This window comes from Phallusia mammillata, chromosome 5, assembly GCF_965637545.1.
Source record: "Phallusia mammillata chromosome 5, kaPhaMamm4.hap1.1, whole genome shotgun sequence".
Lineage (NCBI taxonomy): Eukaryota > Metazoa > Chordata > Ascidiacea > Phlebobranchia > Ascidiidae > Phallusia > Phallusia mammillata.
Genome location: NC_137256.1, coordinates 20956037 through 20975361, shown reverse-complemented (window position 1 = coordinate 20975361; position 19325 = coordinate 20956037). Strand labels below are relative to the sequence as shown.

Below are 19325 nucleotides of genomic sequence, written 5' to 3'. Positions count from 1 at the left end.
CTTAAGTATGCTGGGTTTGGTAGCCTATACTGTTCCACAAAAAAGGGAAATACTATTTTTTTTAAGCTTTGGTAACAACAGATCTCTTACATGTATGTGTGTGTGTGTGTTCATCTAATAGTCGAACTGGCGGTTCCGTAGGCTACTCCGGATTCGATGTGGGTAGCTTACGAGGCAGGTGATTCGACTATGGCCTGTTAGCTCATTTGTTCTTTTCTTGTGCGACACACGCTATCAAAGTATCAATAGATCGCGTCTAATCGATGACTCGCTACTCTATAACCAACTAAATTGCTTTACGGACTTACCAAAACAGTTTCGTCCAGTTCATAGTACCATGGTAACAACACTTATTCCAACCAAATTTTGCATTATTTTTGGTAGTTTAGGGTGTCACAAGAAACGACTCGGTTGATAACAGTAAAATAGACTCTTTATTTAGACGCTAACGTACAAATAACAAGCATACACAACCATAACCGACAAAAAATATGAGCAGATAACAGTGCTTGTGGCGAATATCACAATGATACAAAAGAAAAGCTTTGGTTAAAACAAACACACAACAATTCAGTTCCAAGGTTTTGAAATGTGCTTTTATGTATTTACATTAACTCATTGTGTCATACAGAATTACTTTTAAGCACATGTCAATTGTACAAAAAATCAAATTATAAATATATAGCACCATATATGCACTTTATTCACATAACATTTTTTATGACACAAACTCAATCTGGAAGTAAATTCTCATCAACAATGATGTCATCAAAATCGTCATTACCATCTGTTCGTTGCCGGGCAGCAGTTTTTGGACGGTCCATACTGGGCCCAAGCGGGTCACTGTAAGATGCATCAACATTTTGTCTTGAGTTTTGTTCACTGTCAGTAAGCTCGGTTATTACTCTTCGCTGTCTGGCTGAACCACCACTGGCGCTGTTGTCGCGACTGGAACTGTCTGCACTCCCTGTAAAAATGGCAAAAATATTCTGTTTCATTATTTCATGGACTAATAAGCTATTCCTAAGACTTGTTCCTTAAACAAAATTTTTTGGAGTTTGATTGAGTTTACCATACAGTGTATTAGGTTAGATAAGTAAATGTTTGACTTACCAGCATTTTGGGCCTTGTTGCGCCTCGTTGCACTTTCAGCGCGCTGCAATTTTATTTCTTGGGCCTTTTCTGCCTTTCTCAACTTGTTGGCATATTCCTAAACAAAAAGCCATATTTCATTTTCAGTAATAACATAAATACAAGTTTTAAACTATTTACTGATATAAATCTTTTCATATGTCAAATAGATTGATTTACATGCAAACAACTATTTTGCCAGTCAAAATAATTACCTGCAATTCTGCTGTCAGTCCCAAATCAGAACACAGGCGATTGAGATATTTCAAACATTCCACATTGTCTGGAAATTTGGTATGAATTTGTTTGTACTTTTCGAAAGCACCTTGGTAATTTCCACTCCTTCTATAGCAGCTTGCCACCATAATTTGCCAGCGCACTTCATTTGGTTGAATCACAGCGGCACGCTCATAATACTTTATAGCTTTTTCTGAAAACTGTGAATTGACATAATATGACCCAAGCCAGTTGACATTATTGATGTCAGCAGGGAAGAGACGATATGCATCGTTGCGATATGCAAAAGCTTGAGATTGTTCACCCCCATCATCATGCTCGCAAATGTCCGCCATACGAACAAGGACATTGGCATCTAAAAAAAAAACGTATTGATATAAAGTTGTTTAAACGATATAAAGTTGTTTTCCTATTGCTGTCAAAGTTGTCTAAACCCAAGCCTTAATGCCAAGCAACAAAATCAAAGACTTGTTTTGCCTTTTTTTGTACACCATGGGTATGATCATTTAACCATTTATAACTACTTGGCAAAGAATAATTACATCATAATGGTTTTACAGTCTTGTGAGTCTTATAGCCTAAACATATAACCTGCAGATTTTTGTAAGAAAAAGGTTACCTGTATGTGTGACTCCGCTACATTGCATTAGCCATTCCATAGCTTGAGAATAGTCTTCCATCATTTCATAGAGTATTGATATATGCAACATAACTTGAGAGTTGTTTCTCACAATGCTGTGCAACTTGGTAAAGCAATCCAAAGACTGGTCTAGATTGTTAAGCTTCTTGTAAACCAGTCCCAAATTGTAAAGAGCCTCATGACATGTGGAATCATTCTCTAATGCTTCTTTGTACAACATGATTGCACCTTCAGGGTCACCGTCCTTATAAAGACAGTTTGCTTTGTTGGTTAGGGATGATGCATTAAAGCGATCAGCCTTCACAGCCGCATCAGCATACCTTCTGGCGTTTTCAAAGTTCCCTTGCAAGAAGTAAATAAATGACAAGTTTGTTGCTGCTTGCGACTTCACCTGAGTGTCTTTCTTCTCAAAAGTTTTCAGAATGCTTACAGCTTGACTGAAATCCCGTTCTTTAAGATACAAGAGAGCCTTGTGAATTTCAAGATCATTAGCAAGGTCATGGTATGAAGAAGACTTGACTTGTTCAACACACCAATCAAAACCCTCAGAGAATGTTGATTTGATGGCTGGAGCTATTACTTTAGCAGCTGTGAGAATACATCGCTCTGCAATTAACTTTCTCTTTCTCTCTAGTTGCCGTAAGCTGTCATTGCGAATTGCATCAAGAAATATACTTTCCTGTGTATTTTCAGTGGTTGCATTGTACTTATCTTCATCATCAATACCTAAGTTCACGGATAACAGTTTGAGAAAAGACTTTTCCATCTTGTCCTTATCACCAAGAGCAAAGTAACATAAGATAAGGTTGAGCCCACTTTGGAAATCTGGTTTTTCATTCATTATGTGCTCATATGAAGTTACTGCATCATTGTACTGTCCCATTTTAACAAATACAGCACCAATGTTTTGCATAATCCTTATGCGAATTTCTTTGTGTGTATTCGGGACCTGGTCCAGTGCCATTCTGTAATACTTAATGGCCTTTGGAAGGTTGTCCTGCTTAAAGTAGATGTTTCCCATGTTTACTTTGATTCTACCAGACAGCTGAAACATTTTGTTCTTCACGATCACATTGTAGGTATTCAGAGCCTCTGGATACATTTCATTGGCTTCATATTGACATGCAAGATTAAATAGGACAGAATATGTAAGATCAGGGCTGATACCCTCACTTAAGCCAGCTTGTTCACGCTGCCGAACCAGCTGTCGTTCCTTCTTTCCTGCTTCTTTTGCCTTTTCAGTTGCCGTCACGAAATCACCCTTACTATTGGCAATAGCACTTTGTTCAATCAGCTCTCCAATGTTACGTTCCATTGCTTTGATCTTTTCCTCAGGAGAACCTTCCTCTAAAGTTTCAAGCGCAGGGGCAGCCCCAGTAATGCCACGGTTTGCCTGGTTAAGGGGGTCAAATGCTGCCCCTCCAATCACATTTCGTTTGTTGGAAGAAAACCCTGCACCACTAACTGAAGTCATTGGCCTAGGCCCGACTTCTCCTTCTGATGGAACCCTCCCCATTGACGATGCAAGATTCTGTCGAAAACTTCCAGTTGGTGGTGGTTTTCCTCCAGCGCCTCGTACCATAGTCATGGGTGGTCGCCTTCCATGGCTAGTTTTTACAGCATTGATAAAACCTTCATCTTCAGCAATGTTCGAAGTATCAAACATTGGGTTGTATTCATTGAAACCGGAGTACATGTCATCGTTTTCGTCCTCTGTCGCAAGATGAACGTTTGACAAACCGGCCATTTTGCTGAACTTAGAATGCTTTACTGATACGGTAAATGTTTCTTTAGACTCTTACTACACCAAAGGTCTACGTTTTTAACATCTGTAAAATGTAAAACTGACAAAACTATTTTTGTAACGAAAACAATATAACTTGGGAAAAGTTGCTTTAAAAAAGACAATTTAACTTAAAAACACACACCAATATACATTAAAAATACGCAAATCATTTTTAATTTAATCCTTTCTGTGTCACTGCTAATGCTTTCTTTAAGTTTGCGACAGTTACTGCTATAATTTGTAAATCCAGCAGCAAAAGCTCCGTGGCAACCATTCAAACAATTTTGATCGTTCAGGAATTTTGCGCACAAATATTTCCTGCTGGCTACAATCATACACAAGTCCAGAACCATGATATTTTTTTGTGTTTATTTGGGGGTGCAAACTGCAAAGGCAGTAATGTTTTTCTTGATTTTTAGAAAAACTTAAATCAAAATCCGTTCCAAGGTTATTCATTTTCGCAATCGTTTTTGTTTCACTACATTAAGTAAGGTAAAGCACTTGAGGTAAAGCTTTTAACTTCAAATATTTTATACTGTTGGGTTTCGTTTTGGAGAAGTATTTAAAACCGTATTTGTCTATTGAGCATATATTAAAATACAATATTAAAAAAATATTAAAATACTGAAAACTAAATGGCCAAAACTGTTTCATCATCTTTGCTAACAGCCACAACGATTTTTTCGTTTATTATTTATTTATTTGTGCATCTCCACATACATAAATACACACAAATTAAGTGACGGAGAGATGCCCTTCAGAAAATCCAGACAAATGTACAACAAAATGTAGTGGAACAAACGAACTGGTATCAACTTCTTGCCTTAAATCCTGCAACCAAAAGAGATTTTTAATTTCAGGAACTGCTTTCTAAAATTTCAAAAAATTGCAAACATGTTTTGAAAAGATTTAAAAACGAAAATCTTTAAAATCTACTCTCACAACTAAAGAGTATTACTAAATGAGATACACATTGAGCAGCAATGTGATGATGAGCGTTAGGCTGTGGCTACTTGAATTGATTTGATAATTGTATGTAAAAAGTGTTTGCGGGCCGCACATAAGCTACAGGCCAGAATTTAAAGCACTCTGATTTAGCGCATTGCTTCTTTTTGTGTAACTTTTTCTTAAGTAGCTATTTTCACGATCATGAACTGATTTGGCGGAGCATAAATGTTTATAAAACTTACAGGTCTATAATGTGTCATTATACGTACCTTAAAAAGGACGACGCCATATGTAACATCTGAAGCGAAATCCGTTAAATCGACATACTTCACTTTCTTTACAGCCTTCTCCATTATTTTCCGATCTGCATCTATAATCCATTTGGTCTGCGAAACATTAAAACAAAATTCGTCGATAAAATTCACAAAATTTGTACTGAAAATTTTGCTAACCCAAATAAATAAATTGTCAAGTATAGTTGTCATTATAAAATCCAATAGACTACATCAACTCTTTGACAGTGGTTACAAAATAAGGTAGAGCTACTCACACCTTACTTCACGGCAGACCCACATTTATAGCTAGTTTTCGAGGTAGCGCAAAGAGCTGAATTATTTATTTAGCATCTGAAGAAGGAAAGGGTTAGGATGTAAGTTTTTAAAAAACTTCTATTAGGAACTAAGTTCCATTGCTAGCTTTATTCAAATTTTAAAGCTTATACTTTACCCCGACCCTAAAAGTCCTAACCGTGATCACTTTTACAGATATCGTTTTAAATGGGTAAAAATGCTTTTGCGCTACCTATCGAAATTAGCTAAATGTGGGTCTGTCATAAGGTATGGCGTTTTATGCCTTTCATCAAAATAAATTCTTCTTACTGGAGCAGTAAAAGCCATTTCCCGTGTACGGACGATGACATCGGCATTCTGATTTTGACCTGTAGGTAAAACAATAACCTCTATCGTGACATCGACCGTCACAGTTGTCGTTTCGATCCGCTTGAGGTTGGGGTTGGGGCTGGGGCTGTGTTATTTGGGGCGGTAGGGGTTGGGGTTGGTCGACTGGGTCAGCTATTGCGTTGGGGGCTGTAAAAGAGAAAAAGTACAAATTAACAAGGTATACTTTCAATGTAACCAGCAGGCATATATTAATTGATCTCTCAGGCAAAAGAGCTATTATCATAAAACGGCAATGGCTAAAAAATCTTCCTTAACGTTTAGGGCAGAGTTTCCAAACCGGAGCCTATGACCCCCAAAAGGGAGTGTTTCCTGGCGGCCAACAATAAATATAGTGACAGTGATTTATATACAGGTGTTTTAGGGACCCAACTTAAACACCTTCGTGTTGTCAAAATTACCTTTTTAGGCATTTTCGTGTTAAATAAGGTGTCGTGATTACCGACATGACCCATGACTTTAGGTTTCACAAGTTTACCTGTTACATTTTTGATAGAACGGGCTCTTAAGGGTTACTTTATGGGACCATGAACTACAAAGGTTGTAAACCACTGGAATACGTTCTTGTTATTCATACTAATTCGGTATCTTTGCAACGATTTGTCAGACAAATGGTTATTTTATATTTGGTAGCCTTTTTAGACTCACAGATTCGGCAGGTTATTCCGTTGCCTACGTATCCGCTTTTGCACTGACATACGTAGCGGTCATCGGACTTTACGCATTCAGCGTTGTCTGTACAATCAGGGTTGCATTCTGACGGTGGCGGACCCAAGTCAGTGATCGAGCTAAGCGCTAAAAAAATTGAATGTTTTGTTTAGTTAAACTTCCTTGCACATTATTAAAAAACAATTTATTTCAAAACAAGTCCCACAAACAGTAATAAGCAAAAATAATAATTACAGCTTCAGCGAAATGGTAATGCAAAACATCAATAGACTTTTATATAAATAGGCTTTGCGCTTCTAGCAAATCATAATGATAAACTGGTTTGATGGTAATTTTTTTCTTAAAAGGCCCGTACACCAGTATTCCATCACTTGTTAATCAATAATAGAAGTATTGTACTTACGAACGCAGTTAAATCCATTTCCAACATGGTTGTCGAGGCATTGACACCGCCCGGCGTTGCAAAATGCATTTTGTCCACAAGTTGGATTGCACACAGCAGATACGGGAGGAACAGTGTTTAGTACTGTTGGCGAATCGGCTGCAAAAAGTGACTAGTTTCACTTAAATGTATTTTTAAATTGGTCATACATGCAAGATTGACATTTTGCAATGAGCGCTTAGTTAAACATTGTCTTTTAATGGTGGACCCATGAAGTATTGAAATGCATTTTAAAACCATTTGCGAAAGTGCCTTAAACATATTTGAAATAGAAAGATTTATTTACTTACTTATGTTTAGCAAGTTTGTGTTATGATAGCATCACATTTTCCTTATTCAAATAGAACCAAATATAACAGTATGAAATACGTACGTGTGCATTGACGTATTCCGTCGCCGTCGTATCCCAATTTGCAAACGCATTGCGAGAAACCGATGGTGGATCGAAGACATAATCCGTCTTTGTGGCAAGTTTGGGGACACTCGTCAGAAATAGCTGTCAAAAATAAATTCAAAGTAAAATATTTGAAAATAATATTTGTGGGGAAAAAAAAATTAAAAAGCTGATTTTATTTGAGTGCTGCTGTCGCTGATGTAACACGAAACGGTTTCACTGCAAATTATACTTATTTTTTTAGGCAAAATGCGGTATACATAAAAGGTGAAAATGGTTGACGTCTCATAATAATCTATTTGACGTCACTTCAAAATTTCTCATTACGTTTAGGAAAAAATGCGGCATACAGTTATACAGAAGTTTTAGGCCTATCCATATCTAAGAGGATCATCTTAGCTTTTTGTAGTTACTGTATTTCGACAGTGTGACATTTTTTTTTATCAAACACCACATAATTATTGTACCCACCGACACAAAACTCTCCATCTCCGTAGTACATATCCATGCACTCGCAAACAGGGGCTCCACTCGGCGAAAACACACATCTTGCGGTGGGAGCACAAGTCGTTGTGCACACTGGTGTACTCTCTGCAAAAGCAAAGTTGTTAAAGTTTAAATTGTTGCGCTTTAAAGTTTTGTAGAAATGGTCAGTGGATTGTAACCTGCTGTATAAACTTAAAGTCTCAGATATTTTTGAATTTATCTTTTTTTTGTGCTAAATAAGGACGACTTATGAAACGGCATATAAATAAGAATATTCTTTACACCTATCGACAAAAGTACTAAGCAGAACTATAACCTAGGATTTCTTATTTTGACTAGGAGATAAGGGATTAAAAAATGGTTAAATGCAAGGACTTTTGCTGACGTCATACTTTAAAGGAAAAGTCACGTTGGAAAAAAATGAAAATGTTTACCTGTGCACACAAAACCATTTCCAACGAATCCTGATTGGCACGCACAACTATAGGTTCCGTCAGTGTTTCGATTGCACACCGCGTTTGCGCCACATGGGGTCGAGCAAGTGGTAGGTTGGACGGGAATCGCTGAAATATTGAATTCAAATACTCAAAAAACGAAAACTAAGAATATTTTATTTGACAATAATCTTTGGTGGAGATTATTTGCACTTTGAAAAATAATTGGTTCCATAAACATATGTCTTAATTTTATAGGTTTGACTTCAATCGGTGGTAACTCTAGCTTCATCGTAAAAAATTTGACTTAACTCGTATTACTGACTAGGTTCGTCGTTTTAAAGCTTGAATTGATTTGTGTATCGTCCTTTTTTTCGCAAACTAAAATCTCTAAAGGCTTGCCCATAAATGTGTAGTAGAACTTAACATGGAAGACATGTAACACTGTTTTAGACTTAATATATAAGCTTAATTTGTTTCTTTACCTTTTGGCAGCAACGCATAAGGCACAAGGTTAAAAAACTAAAATGTCGCAACATTTACTCATTCAAGACATTTATGGTTACCAAACTGTTACAAATAGTACAAACTTACTTGAGCATACAAATCCGTTCCCTGTGTATCCTGTATTGCACTCGCAAGTATAGACTCCAGCCTCGTTTAGCTTGCACTCCGCGTTTGCACCACAAGGTATTGAGCAAGTGGTAGGCTGGACTGGGGGATTCACGATAATTCCTAAAAAAAATAAACACTTGTCTTAGACATCACATGCATGGTTAGAACAGTTTGTTTTAATGTGACAATAAATATATGCCTAGTAAAATATGCTAAAGTTAACATGCACACGTACTGGGATCTGCCCTAAAGCGTTCATGCAGACTAGCGGTCACGGAATAGGTTACCCATTTATTATTCACAGTAAGCCAGGCCCATTAAAGGCGTCATACCGAATCAGCCGGCCATCAAGCATTCCCATATGACAAGGAAAAGTCTAGCCTGCGCTAGGACTCGAACCCACGACGGGAGTCCAGGACCTAGTAAATTTTGTTATATTTGACATTGAAACCAACTATTTTTTAACATAACATATCTGGTGCTAAGTTAACTGAAATTGGCTTTTTTAATGTCTTAAACTGATTCGTGTGAAATACCCACTTTTAAATACCGACTCGACTTTAGTGTCGGACTGAACACGTTTTGCGTTCTGTTCAGGTTTCATTTTTAAAATTGTCGTTAATAAGGCATGAGGTCACTATTGACACTTTGCTTGATTTTTCACAGAAAAAAATTACTGTCCGCCGTTTCCACTCTATAGTTATTTTTGTTCCTTGGCCTTTTATCAAAAGAATTTTTCATTTAATTTTCGGTGATTATGTAATATTAGGTCAATGAAAAAATGTGTTGCATATGATATGAACTTACTTGTGCAAATTAGACCGTTTCCTGTAAATCCTGGGTTGCATGAACATCTGTAGCTGCCGTCAAAGTTTCGAATGCACGCCGCGTTTGCGCTACAAGGCCGCGTGCAAGTGGTTGGTACTAAGGGAAGGTTCACAACGATTGCTGAAAAAGCGTTTATGTTTATTATTTGTTAGATTTAACTGAGGTAAATTTTTCCCACCAATGCCAACGATAAATATGAACCTAATAATTTGTCGGCTGTTGGGAAGTCATTTTCTGATGTGTTTTTGACATTTTTCTGTATTCCTTCTAGTTTAATCTCTTTGAAGGCTACACCAGTGGTTCTCAACTTTTTTTATTGTCAGGGCCAAATGGTAGTTTTTGAAGTGTGTTAGGAGCGCCAAAAAAAAACTAAACCCCAGAAAATCACTAAAGATGAAAGCTAAAATAGCTCTTAAGCCTTAAGAGCCCGTACCCCTTAGGACTTAAGGGGCTATTTTTAGGGGGACACGACCTAAGATTGATAACAAGCTTTTGTGTTTTAAGTCTTTTGCTTTTCGTGATATGGCACTTGAAAAACTAACTATACCTCACTCTGGCTAAACTCGTGCGATTTACTACGAAACGTTTAGGACAAGGGTAAGGTTAAAGATAAACACAAAGATACAAGTAACACTACCCTTTTGGTTTTCGTACCTTTGCAAAAGCCTCCGTCTGGCTCAAAGCCGAACGCGCAGCGACAGCTAAAAACATTATTGAAATCAGCAACACAGATGGCGTTTTCTTGGCATGGTGACCCGCAAGGGTTTGCTGGAGTAACTGGTTCTTCAACACGACCTGCAACAAATGTAATAAATGTAACTGTCACAAGCAACGATGGCTTTCCATGCGCATATGTGTTTGATTTAACAAGGTTTTAAAGCAGTGGTTTCCACCTGGGGAGGAATTTCTTCCAAGGAAGGAATTATAAAACTTGAGGGAAAGAATTTACTCTAGTTTGTAATTGAGGTTTGTAAATAGACGCTTCAGATCTGAGAGTATAATTTGTGAAGTTAAAAAAATACCCAATTTTAAATGATCTTTGTGTGGTTTAGCGTACACTATATAGTTTATTGGGGAGGAATAACATGTTTTAGATAGTAAGAAAGGAATTCGTTGATAAAGGTTGGGAACCACTGTTCTATAGCAATCGAAATGTTTGAACACAGTTAGTACGCAAATACTATACAGTACTTGGATGATTGTTTGGGGAAAATTGCAAAATATTTTAGTACATAATATTTTAAAATTGAATAATTATAGTGTTTATTTACACACAACGAATTAATCGAATGTCTTACCTGTGCACACTACACCATTTCCAACAAATCCCGCGTTGCACGTACAACTATAGGTGTCGTCAAAGTTGCGATTGCAAACAGCATTTCTGCTGCAAGAGGGCGAGCAAGTAGTAGGTCTAGGGGTTGCTGAAAACAAAATATCAATGTAAAAAATCATTTACTTTTTGTTTTTCGAGAAAACAATTGGCGAAGGGCTTATAAACTATAATTTTAGCCTATTTCAGGCCAGGGATGGGCAAACTTTAAATCAAATATTTTTTGCCCACCGTCCTTTTTATATAAAAAATATAAAATTCAATGAATCAAAAATATTTCATCAGCTCATTACTCATCATGACACTAATATGGTGACTTTGTTCTCCATCGATTAAAATTGAATTGTTGATAAAATTGAATTTTTAATTTTTTTTAAAGATTACCCAATGACATAAAAAATACACTAAACTATAATGGCGACTTTTTGATGAAATAACCACATGGTAAAATCCAAAAGCTACAAAAGTGTTTATGTACCAAATAACCAAAAAAATACGCACGTTATTTTTTCACTGTTTATTAGGATTGTTTTGTATACCTATGCACAGCAGTCCGTCTCCAACGTATCCACCTTTACATCGGCATCCGTACACTCCGCTATCCAGTCTGTAACAGTCAGCATTTGCTGCGCAACGTTGGCAAATCAGAAGTGGGTCAGGGGTTGGCGCTACAGCAACTGAAAATACAAACAAAAAACACACTCAGTAAAAAAATCTCCAAACGAAAAAAAAAATTAAAAAAACTATTGCGATTAAGTTATTTGATTTTCCCGATTATCGCGATACTCACCTCGACAAGTGTAACCATCTCCTACGTAACCACCCTTGCACTGACATACGTAAGCGGGAGGGGTTGACGTAGTTTGGTAGCAGTCTGCGTTGGCACCACAGGCTGGGTTGCAAGTGGACACTGGTCTTGGATTGGTCGTTACTTGTGGAACTACTGGCCTTCTTCCTATGAAAAAACAAACAAAAAGTTGAAACAGAATCGAACCACTTTAAACCCACTTCAATTAAAGACAAAAAACACATAAATGGAAAGTCAGATTTGCATACAACCGCTTAAAGCGTATCTTCCAAAAACATCGTTGCAAAAACTGCGAATCTTACTAAACTGATACAGAATAAGATCAGATTCCGCATATGACCGCTTAAAGCGTTCTGTTTATTCAACTTTAAACAAATATTTGTGTAGGAAAACTGTTTTTTGTCGGTTGCTTGCAGTGATTTAGCATTGATACCCTTTCCATGGCAGCAATCTCGGAATAAATCTATTTTAAACCATTGTTGTGACTCCATAACCACTTTACGCGCCGAAGGCCGCTGCAAAGATAAGAACAGAAACAAAAAACCCGGTGATTAGCCCCGTTGACCTTTTAAGTCGTCATAATGGCCACCTGTGGAGAATTGTAACGGCCATTGTTACACAACAGTGATATACACATCCACGTTTTCTGAAATAGCAATTACCATCAAACATATACTAATGAAAAGGAAATAAGGAATCAGTGTTTTTTTTTAAGGTGTTTTAGGGGACCGAAACGGTCCCCTAAATTTCTCCAGCGGTTTCCCAAAATTCCAAAATCCCCCCAAAAAAACCAAAATTTGGCAAATATGGCTATTTTTTGGTATTTAAATGAAACACTTGCGGTCTCTTAAAACTACTTAGCGGTCACCCAAACCAAACCTTAAAAAACCCTGTAAGGAATAAAGATGTTGCCATAGCCTACTTTGTGTGTATTATGTTCGTGGCCTTTTTCTTTTTTCTCTCGTATAGTTCGGAAATGAGAGAGGCATTTAAAAGTACTTGCTATTAACTTGTTCAAAAGTTTTTGAAGAGATATTTCTGTATAGAAAACACTTAAAAATTATGGACGAAAATAACATGCTACACTGTTTTGGCGAGGCTTGCAACTTTTAGCTATGGTAAACAAGAATTGGGTAGACTTGCGTTTTAATTCCGATACAAGGTCGTAAATATAAAAGCGTCACATAAGTCATAAGCGTTGTTTGTATAAAACTAATTTTACAGTCTTTATGGGGCAATTAGAAATCTAGCAATTTCCTAAACGCATCTAAGTTGTTCGCTTCTTTAAGAGTGGTATAATCAGGTAGTTTGCTTTAAAAGCATGTAAAGTCAATCGGTACTTCAGTTGGCTACTTAAATCACCCAAACAAACAAAATAGCAAAACACTGAAAAATGTTAATCCGCCACCTCTAAAGATTCGCCTGGACGTGTAACATGAGAGGCCTTGCAAGTGGGGATTCCCCACCGTTTATAGCTGTCTTCGGTTTCGACAAAGCTTGTGATACGGGTCACTACCGCGGTTTGGCCGCCCCAAGGCAAAACACTATGTCATGTCGGCGGCGTGCTTGGAACGGGTTACCCAAGTTGTTAACGGTGTGTAAAATCACGTGGTCGCCAAATTCTTCCTGTTTATTTCGGAAATACCTGTAGTTCATTTCTGTGACCCAAATTTTTCGCGTTTAAATATCCGTACACCTTGATTTTTCAAAGGATACCTTGTGTTGCATCATTCTATTTAACACATAGTCTATGATGTCACTGAACGCCATAGTGACGTCACACACACTCACCTGTGTTTTGCGTGATTGAGAAAATGGCGCGCCAAAAGAGGTAATCCTTAACAAGCATATCGTCGATGTTGAAATTCAGATCGAACTGCGCTGTTGATGATGTCACAGCGCATAGCAACAGGCAGCAGGTAGCAACGAATGATGACCTCATGGTTAACTATATACGGGTTACTAATTCACTTCTCTAACCCTTCAACTGTACAGTAAAATATTTTTTTAGAAACTACTTCGTTAAAAAAGCTTTGAGTTTTGAGTAACTTTTAATTGAGTTAAACATACTTCGCTTACCCTAAAGTTAAGAATTAGCACTTGTTTAACTTTTCGTTCAAGTTTATAACCAAAATATTTATATTCTAACTGATATACGTCTACTCTCTGATGCAATGAGTCTTTTTATTGAAATAAAACATAGTTACCGCTATACATCTACGCTGCACGCAAATTCTCAACGGAAGGTGGCAGTTTAAACCGTTATCCCATAGTCCCACATTAAAACTATTTGATAACGAATTCAAAACACAACCGCACTGCGAAAGGCCGTTGCAATTATGCTCTAGGTAGCAGCGACCCATCGTCTCTTTCTTGCCTGACACTTCTTTCCTCCCTATAATGACGTCACAATCGTGATGGTGTCACGTGGTGTGCTACCTGCGGCAAACAGACAGCCCAACACGAAGTCTTGGTTTGCGAGCTGAACGTGTTAGTTTGAACGTTTTATTTCTGTGTCCTATTTGCATTCACAGGGTTTGGATGATATTTAATTGGCGTCTTGATTTTCGGATCGATATGCTGACTAATTCAACCACCTACTGTGAAAACTGTTACATTGATTAAAAACAAAACTGCCAGAAAGATGTATTATAATAAAGAAATTCTTTGCAAACGTTTTAACAATCGTTGTTTTTTTTATTAGATTGTAAAAAAACACAATGTAAAAAAACAAATACAACTAATATTATTTGCCTGGAACGAGTCAACCTACATTTAGTCTCTTTGGCATTTTTTTATCCATTAACTTTCAAAAGTCTTCGTCTAGTGTCAATTGATAGTATCCTTTAAAAAAAAACGTTCTTTGTCACTTTAAAGAAGATTTTTTAAAGTCATTTTTTCGACTGTAGTATTTTATTCATTCTAATAAAAAAATAGTGTTGGCCATGACGATAACGCATAACGTATTAACACAAAAGCTTTTTGCGCATTTTAAGAAACCCACTTTTTAACGCGAAATGCTTATCCTTCCAAGCAAGCCATTTTTTTCACGACCAATTTAAATAAGTTTCGCCAAAACGTGTATTGTTACCGGAACTATTTCCATATTCATGCACGGTGTTTGTAAATTGTCTACATAGTGGGGATTTTTATGTTCACAACGTTTCACGGTAAACCCAATTCGTGATTGCATTACATATCCATTGACTGAGCCCATCCTACAATCCAGGATATATTCTATATTTTGTACCTGCTCTGGCCTTTTGTGACCCCGTCCGGTCTTCTCAGAAGTCAGACTATTTTCTGTAACGATGCTGTCGCATGTTTTGGCATTTTGGTATGTGAGCGCCCGTATTGCTTTGTTAAGGCTTTTTTGTTTCGAAAAAACGCTTAGTCTGTCAAAATCTGACAGCACTTCGATATAAAGCATTTACAGTCAAAATTACCGAATTAAATTTATATTTCGTAAAAGACACGTTTTCGCCCAAATTTGTAACCACCCAGTAAATCATAAACTTTAAATAAAAAATTGGTAACAACAAAGTAAATAAAATACAAAAATAAAAAGGTATGTCATTATTCGAAGTCGAATTGACATCAACTGTACTTTTAACCTATGTGCAAATTAATTGTCTATCTGCAATTGGGCAATGTGGTTATATCAAGTTATTCGAGTTACGTTCTTGGGAATTAATTGGCTTTGTATGACACTTCTGAAGTTTTTCTGCACACCTACATTAGGTATTTGCTTTAACTTTTACCACTTTATTACAGTATTTATGCAACAGTTACACACTAAAGTTTGAAACATGGTGACGTCACTGTACGACCCGTTGTTTCAGGGCATAAGTGCGCTCACAAAATTTTTCGTCAAAAAACATGACGTCATAACTACATATTTATTTAAAACAAGCAGTTTAGTGACATCATAAGTTAATGCTAACTTGATTTCCGAGATGATAACGTTTCGATTAGATTTAAACTCTTTCTGAGATTTACTATGTGACGTCTTGATAACGGATCATGGTTAATTTTGAGTATTTTTATCCTAATGTTACGTTATGTCCAACTTGGTTAGTACCAGTTCTTGTCTTTCTTCGAAAATCGTTCAACGAACAATTACTGCAACAGTTTCAGCTGTTTCCAGAACAATGATTGGTGAAGTATTCAGCTAAATATTTATTTAACTTCTTTAAACTTCTAAAAAGAAACTTCTGACAGTCTATATATTTGTAAACATACGGTTTTGACAACTATTTTGACTTTTTCAAATGAAGTACTTTATCCAAAAACAAAAAATCTGGTTTTAAACAGAAGTATGGACCAGTTTTCAAAAAGTTTAAACGTTTTCTTTAAGCAGTTATACAAGCAAGTTTGCAAAATTCGACTTTTAATTTTTATTAATTACTCAAAAAATGTGTACGTTCATCTTTGTGGTGTAACTTCGTTTTATTTAAGACCCAACCTGTTTTATATAGTCCGTAGTTTAGAATAAACTTTACTTTTTAGCGAATAGCATACTAGGGCAACAAGGGAGGAATGTATGCATCGCTTATAACGAAACTTAAGATGCTAATAGGCGACATGCATATTCCCTCGAAAGCATTATACCAACTAATCTTACAGCAATCCCTGTGGTATTTCGTTAAGTGTATTCTCCTGAAATGCTACCCATCAAATTCTACAGAGCCATAATCGTTGGGTTGTGACCTGTTGTCTTAGGTCTTAAATCTCGGTCTTAAATCTAAAATCTTAAAAGTTTTTAATTTGTGTTTATTTGGTTGCGCTATGTAGATTTTTATGACTTCTAGTGAAAAACTAAACGAGACAATTAAGTAAAGCCGACGATATAACTTTATTATTTACCCAAAGAAACGTCAAATAGTTTGTTAGTTTTTGGAATTTGTAATTTAGTTTGTTGACATTCATGTAATTTACGCATTAGCGTCTCCCACGATTAAAACAAAACGTGTAACATAACAATCTTATTGGAAAGTTATTGGCATGCATTTCCTGCTTTGCTTGAAAAATAACGGACGTTACGCACATGATCTTAACTAGTGAATTCCAATTAAAATTAATTAAAAATATTTCATCACTCCATAAAAACTGCCAAATTTATTGGTTCACAAATTTTAAAATCGCAAATTAACTGTAATACGTTTTAAGGCGGTTTCATACAAATCAATTATCAGAACATAGTAACTTCCTTTTGGTTACCTTTGTGTCTTAGTTACAGAAACGCACATTTTGCAAACAAATTCCAAGCCTATTTAAAACATATTTGAGGTGGGCCTAATACCGCTTAAACCATTTCACACATTTCTCCAAAACCTAAACAATATGGGTTTAATTGCCCAAGTCACGTGGATTTTACCTTGACAACGCCCCAAAAGTGCTCGATCAGAATTTGACGTGTCTTTTGACACCCGTGGAAGCAATTAGTTTCAAAACCTTGACCTTGATCTGACATTATGACGACTTGCTTAATATTGTTCATGCATTTGTTATGATAGCCTGGTAACGTGGATTTTTGGGCGTATGCAAAGAGTTTCATTAAGTTTTGGCCAAGTGGCTCCGAGCTGTCAGATGACACGTAGATACAACAAAATACGTCAGTGCGGTTAAATTTAGGTTTTACCGTCCATCCTTTAAACATTCGTACAAGTAGTTTAAAACAATCAAGGGAGATTTTTTTGAAAAACCGTAGAAACCAGCATACATACTTAAATGAAAACCATATTCGTCAGCGAATTTGAGAATATAAAATACATTATTACATTTATTTCAGAAATTAGTTGTATTTAATATAACTTACATCACTTTTCCGAAAAACCCTTATTTGTAGACTATTTTTGAATGAATTGATACGCCAGGAAACAAAGATGACGTCAAATTTACCACTAAACCCTAAAAAGGTTTAAATTATTTTTATTTCGAAAATTTACAGACTCAGTAACAGCTAACAAAGGTTATGGCATTAGTTGATCACGCCACAGTATTCGTTTTCCACAAAGGTTACCTTAATGAGATGACAATTTATTTTGATTCTTTTTAAACAAGGGTGCCGACTTTGCGTGCCAATGCTGGTACCAGGACAAACAAAAATCGTGTCAGTTTTTAGAGATTCAGAGAAAAAATCGTGCATTTGTGACATCACAAAGAGGCGACATTTCAAGAATACTTCGAAATCGCGAACACCTCTTTAGCATTTTGATGTTCTAGAATGATCGAACCTCACATCAAAGCATTTTATGTCATCCAATTTTGGCACCAACAACTGTTATTAGCTGGTCTGCCCTGCGCAGCATTGGCAAATTGATGTTGCGATTGGAATTCCGTTTCAAAGTTATCCTGCTGTTAATAGCTTTGTAATTAATGGTTACTATCTTCAGGGCGTTAATTGCTGGTTATTGAAGACTTGGAAATCATGGTAGTTTTCACACAGATGTTGAGGCAAAGATATTTTGGCGTTATTGAAACAAATACGGGGAATTTTAGACGCACCTTCAGAATTAATTGTCTCATTATCTTGTTTGTTTTTGCAAAGTCATATCAAATCGTTACGAAATGTTGTTCGGTACAAAGGGTACCTATTGCAATCTTCGTAAGGTACTATTTAATCGCTTGGCACCACTGGATATAAAGTTGTGCACACCCTCAAAATAAGCTGTAAAATTGAAATATTGATCTTAGTTTAGTTGCTTTTGGTTGCATATTTAAATAAACGTCGAAAAAAGTTGTAACGCATTATTAAAACCCTGTAATTTATTGACCCCACGGATAAAGAAAACTTATTTACGCCCATGGTGTGAAACTGTAGTAAATCAGTACAACAGGTGCTTTTCTAGTGTTACTAAAAATACTATTAAAGTGAACCTGAATCAGTGGGCTTGCTGCGGTTTATGCAGATTAAGTATAATTTGGGATAAGCTGCTACAATTTTGGTTTCAAGTTTCCTGCGTAATGCGATTCGCTATACGTCGCCCAAAATCAAATTTATCAATGTACCACTTGCGGCTATTTAGAGAAAATACATAAGATGCAATTAAGTCTTCAGTACTAAGTTATTTAAATATTGTCTTCCTAATTCACTTTTAAACGGACCCAATATTTTTCGTAGCCAGTTGCTGGACCTGACCTATGTGAAACAGTCCTAAAACGTTTTGTTCAAGACCAATTGTCTATTGTGTTTGTTGTCTTGGTCTTTCCTGATGTATCGAAATGTAATGTATCATGTGTTTTTTACAGGCCTGGCAATCAAACATTCGTGTCTAAACGTGCTTCTCAAAAACAATTCGGGTTCGGGTTCGGGTCAGTTTACAACTCTGCTTCACCTAATGAAGCTTTTTTTACGATCTGCTAGTGAAAGATAATACCTACCAATTTGGTTTATATTAAGTAATGTTTTGATTTGATCTGCAAACTGGTTTAAACTTTGAGCAACTATCTGAGGTAAGTATAAAACAAACAGAACGTTATTATAGAGCCTGAAGGCAAAACATTAAAAAGTGGTTTTATTTTAGCGCGCCGCTTACACAACTTTACAATCTCTGTTTTAAGACAAACCATTATAACCCAGTTAACAAAACATAAACATTTAATAGCTGTTGGTCGT

General features: G+C 36.4%; 2 protein-coding genes across 2 annotated transcripts; both read right to left on the bottom strand.

The window, feature by feature from the left end:
• Positions 1-415: 415 nt before the first annotated feature.
• Positions 416-3867, bottom strand: LOC145227761 (intraflagellar transport protein 88 homolog). Its single transcript, XM_080092674.1, has 4 exons — positions 1988-3867; positions 1347-1723; positions 1114-1210; positions 416-967 (listed from the first exon to the last, which is right to left on the bottom strand). Exons 1-4 carry the CDS (start codon positions 3753-3755, stop codon positions 732-734), a joined length of 2478 nt encoding a protein of 825 aa, XP_079948800.1. The 5' UTR covers positions 3756-3867; the 3' UTR covers positions 416-731.
• A 597-nt stretch (positions 3868-4464) lies between these two features.
• Positions 4465-13723, bottom strand: LOC145230055 (uncharacterized). Its single transcript, XM_080095420.1, has 15 exons — positions 13499-13723; positions 11690-11854; positions 11439-11576; positions 10865-10990; positions 10221-10361; positions 9546-9686; positions 8718-8858; positions 8124-8252; positions 7675-7794; positions 7183-7305; positions 6771-6908; positions 6347-6493; positions 5621-5827; positions 5012-5128; positions 4465-4625 (listed from the first exon to the last, which is right to left on the bottom strand). Exons 1-14 carry the CDS (start codon positions 13647-13649, stop codon positions 5013-5015), a joined length of 1983 nt encoding a protein of 660 aa, XP_079951546.1. The 5' UTR covers positions 13650-13723; the 3' UTR covers positions 4465-4625; position 5012.
• Between the last annotated feature and the right edge of the window lie 5602 nt (positions 13724-19325).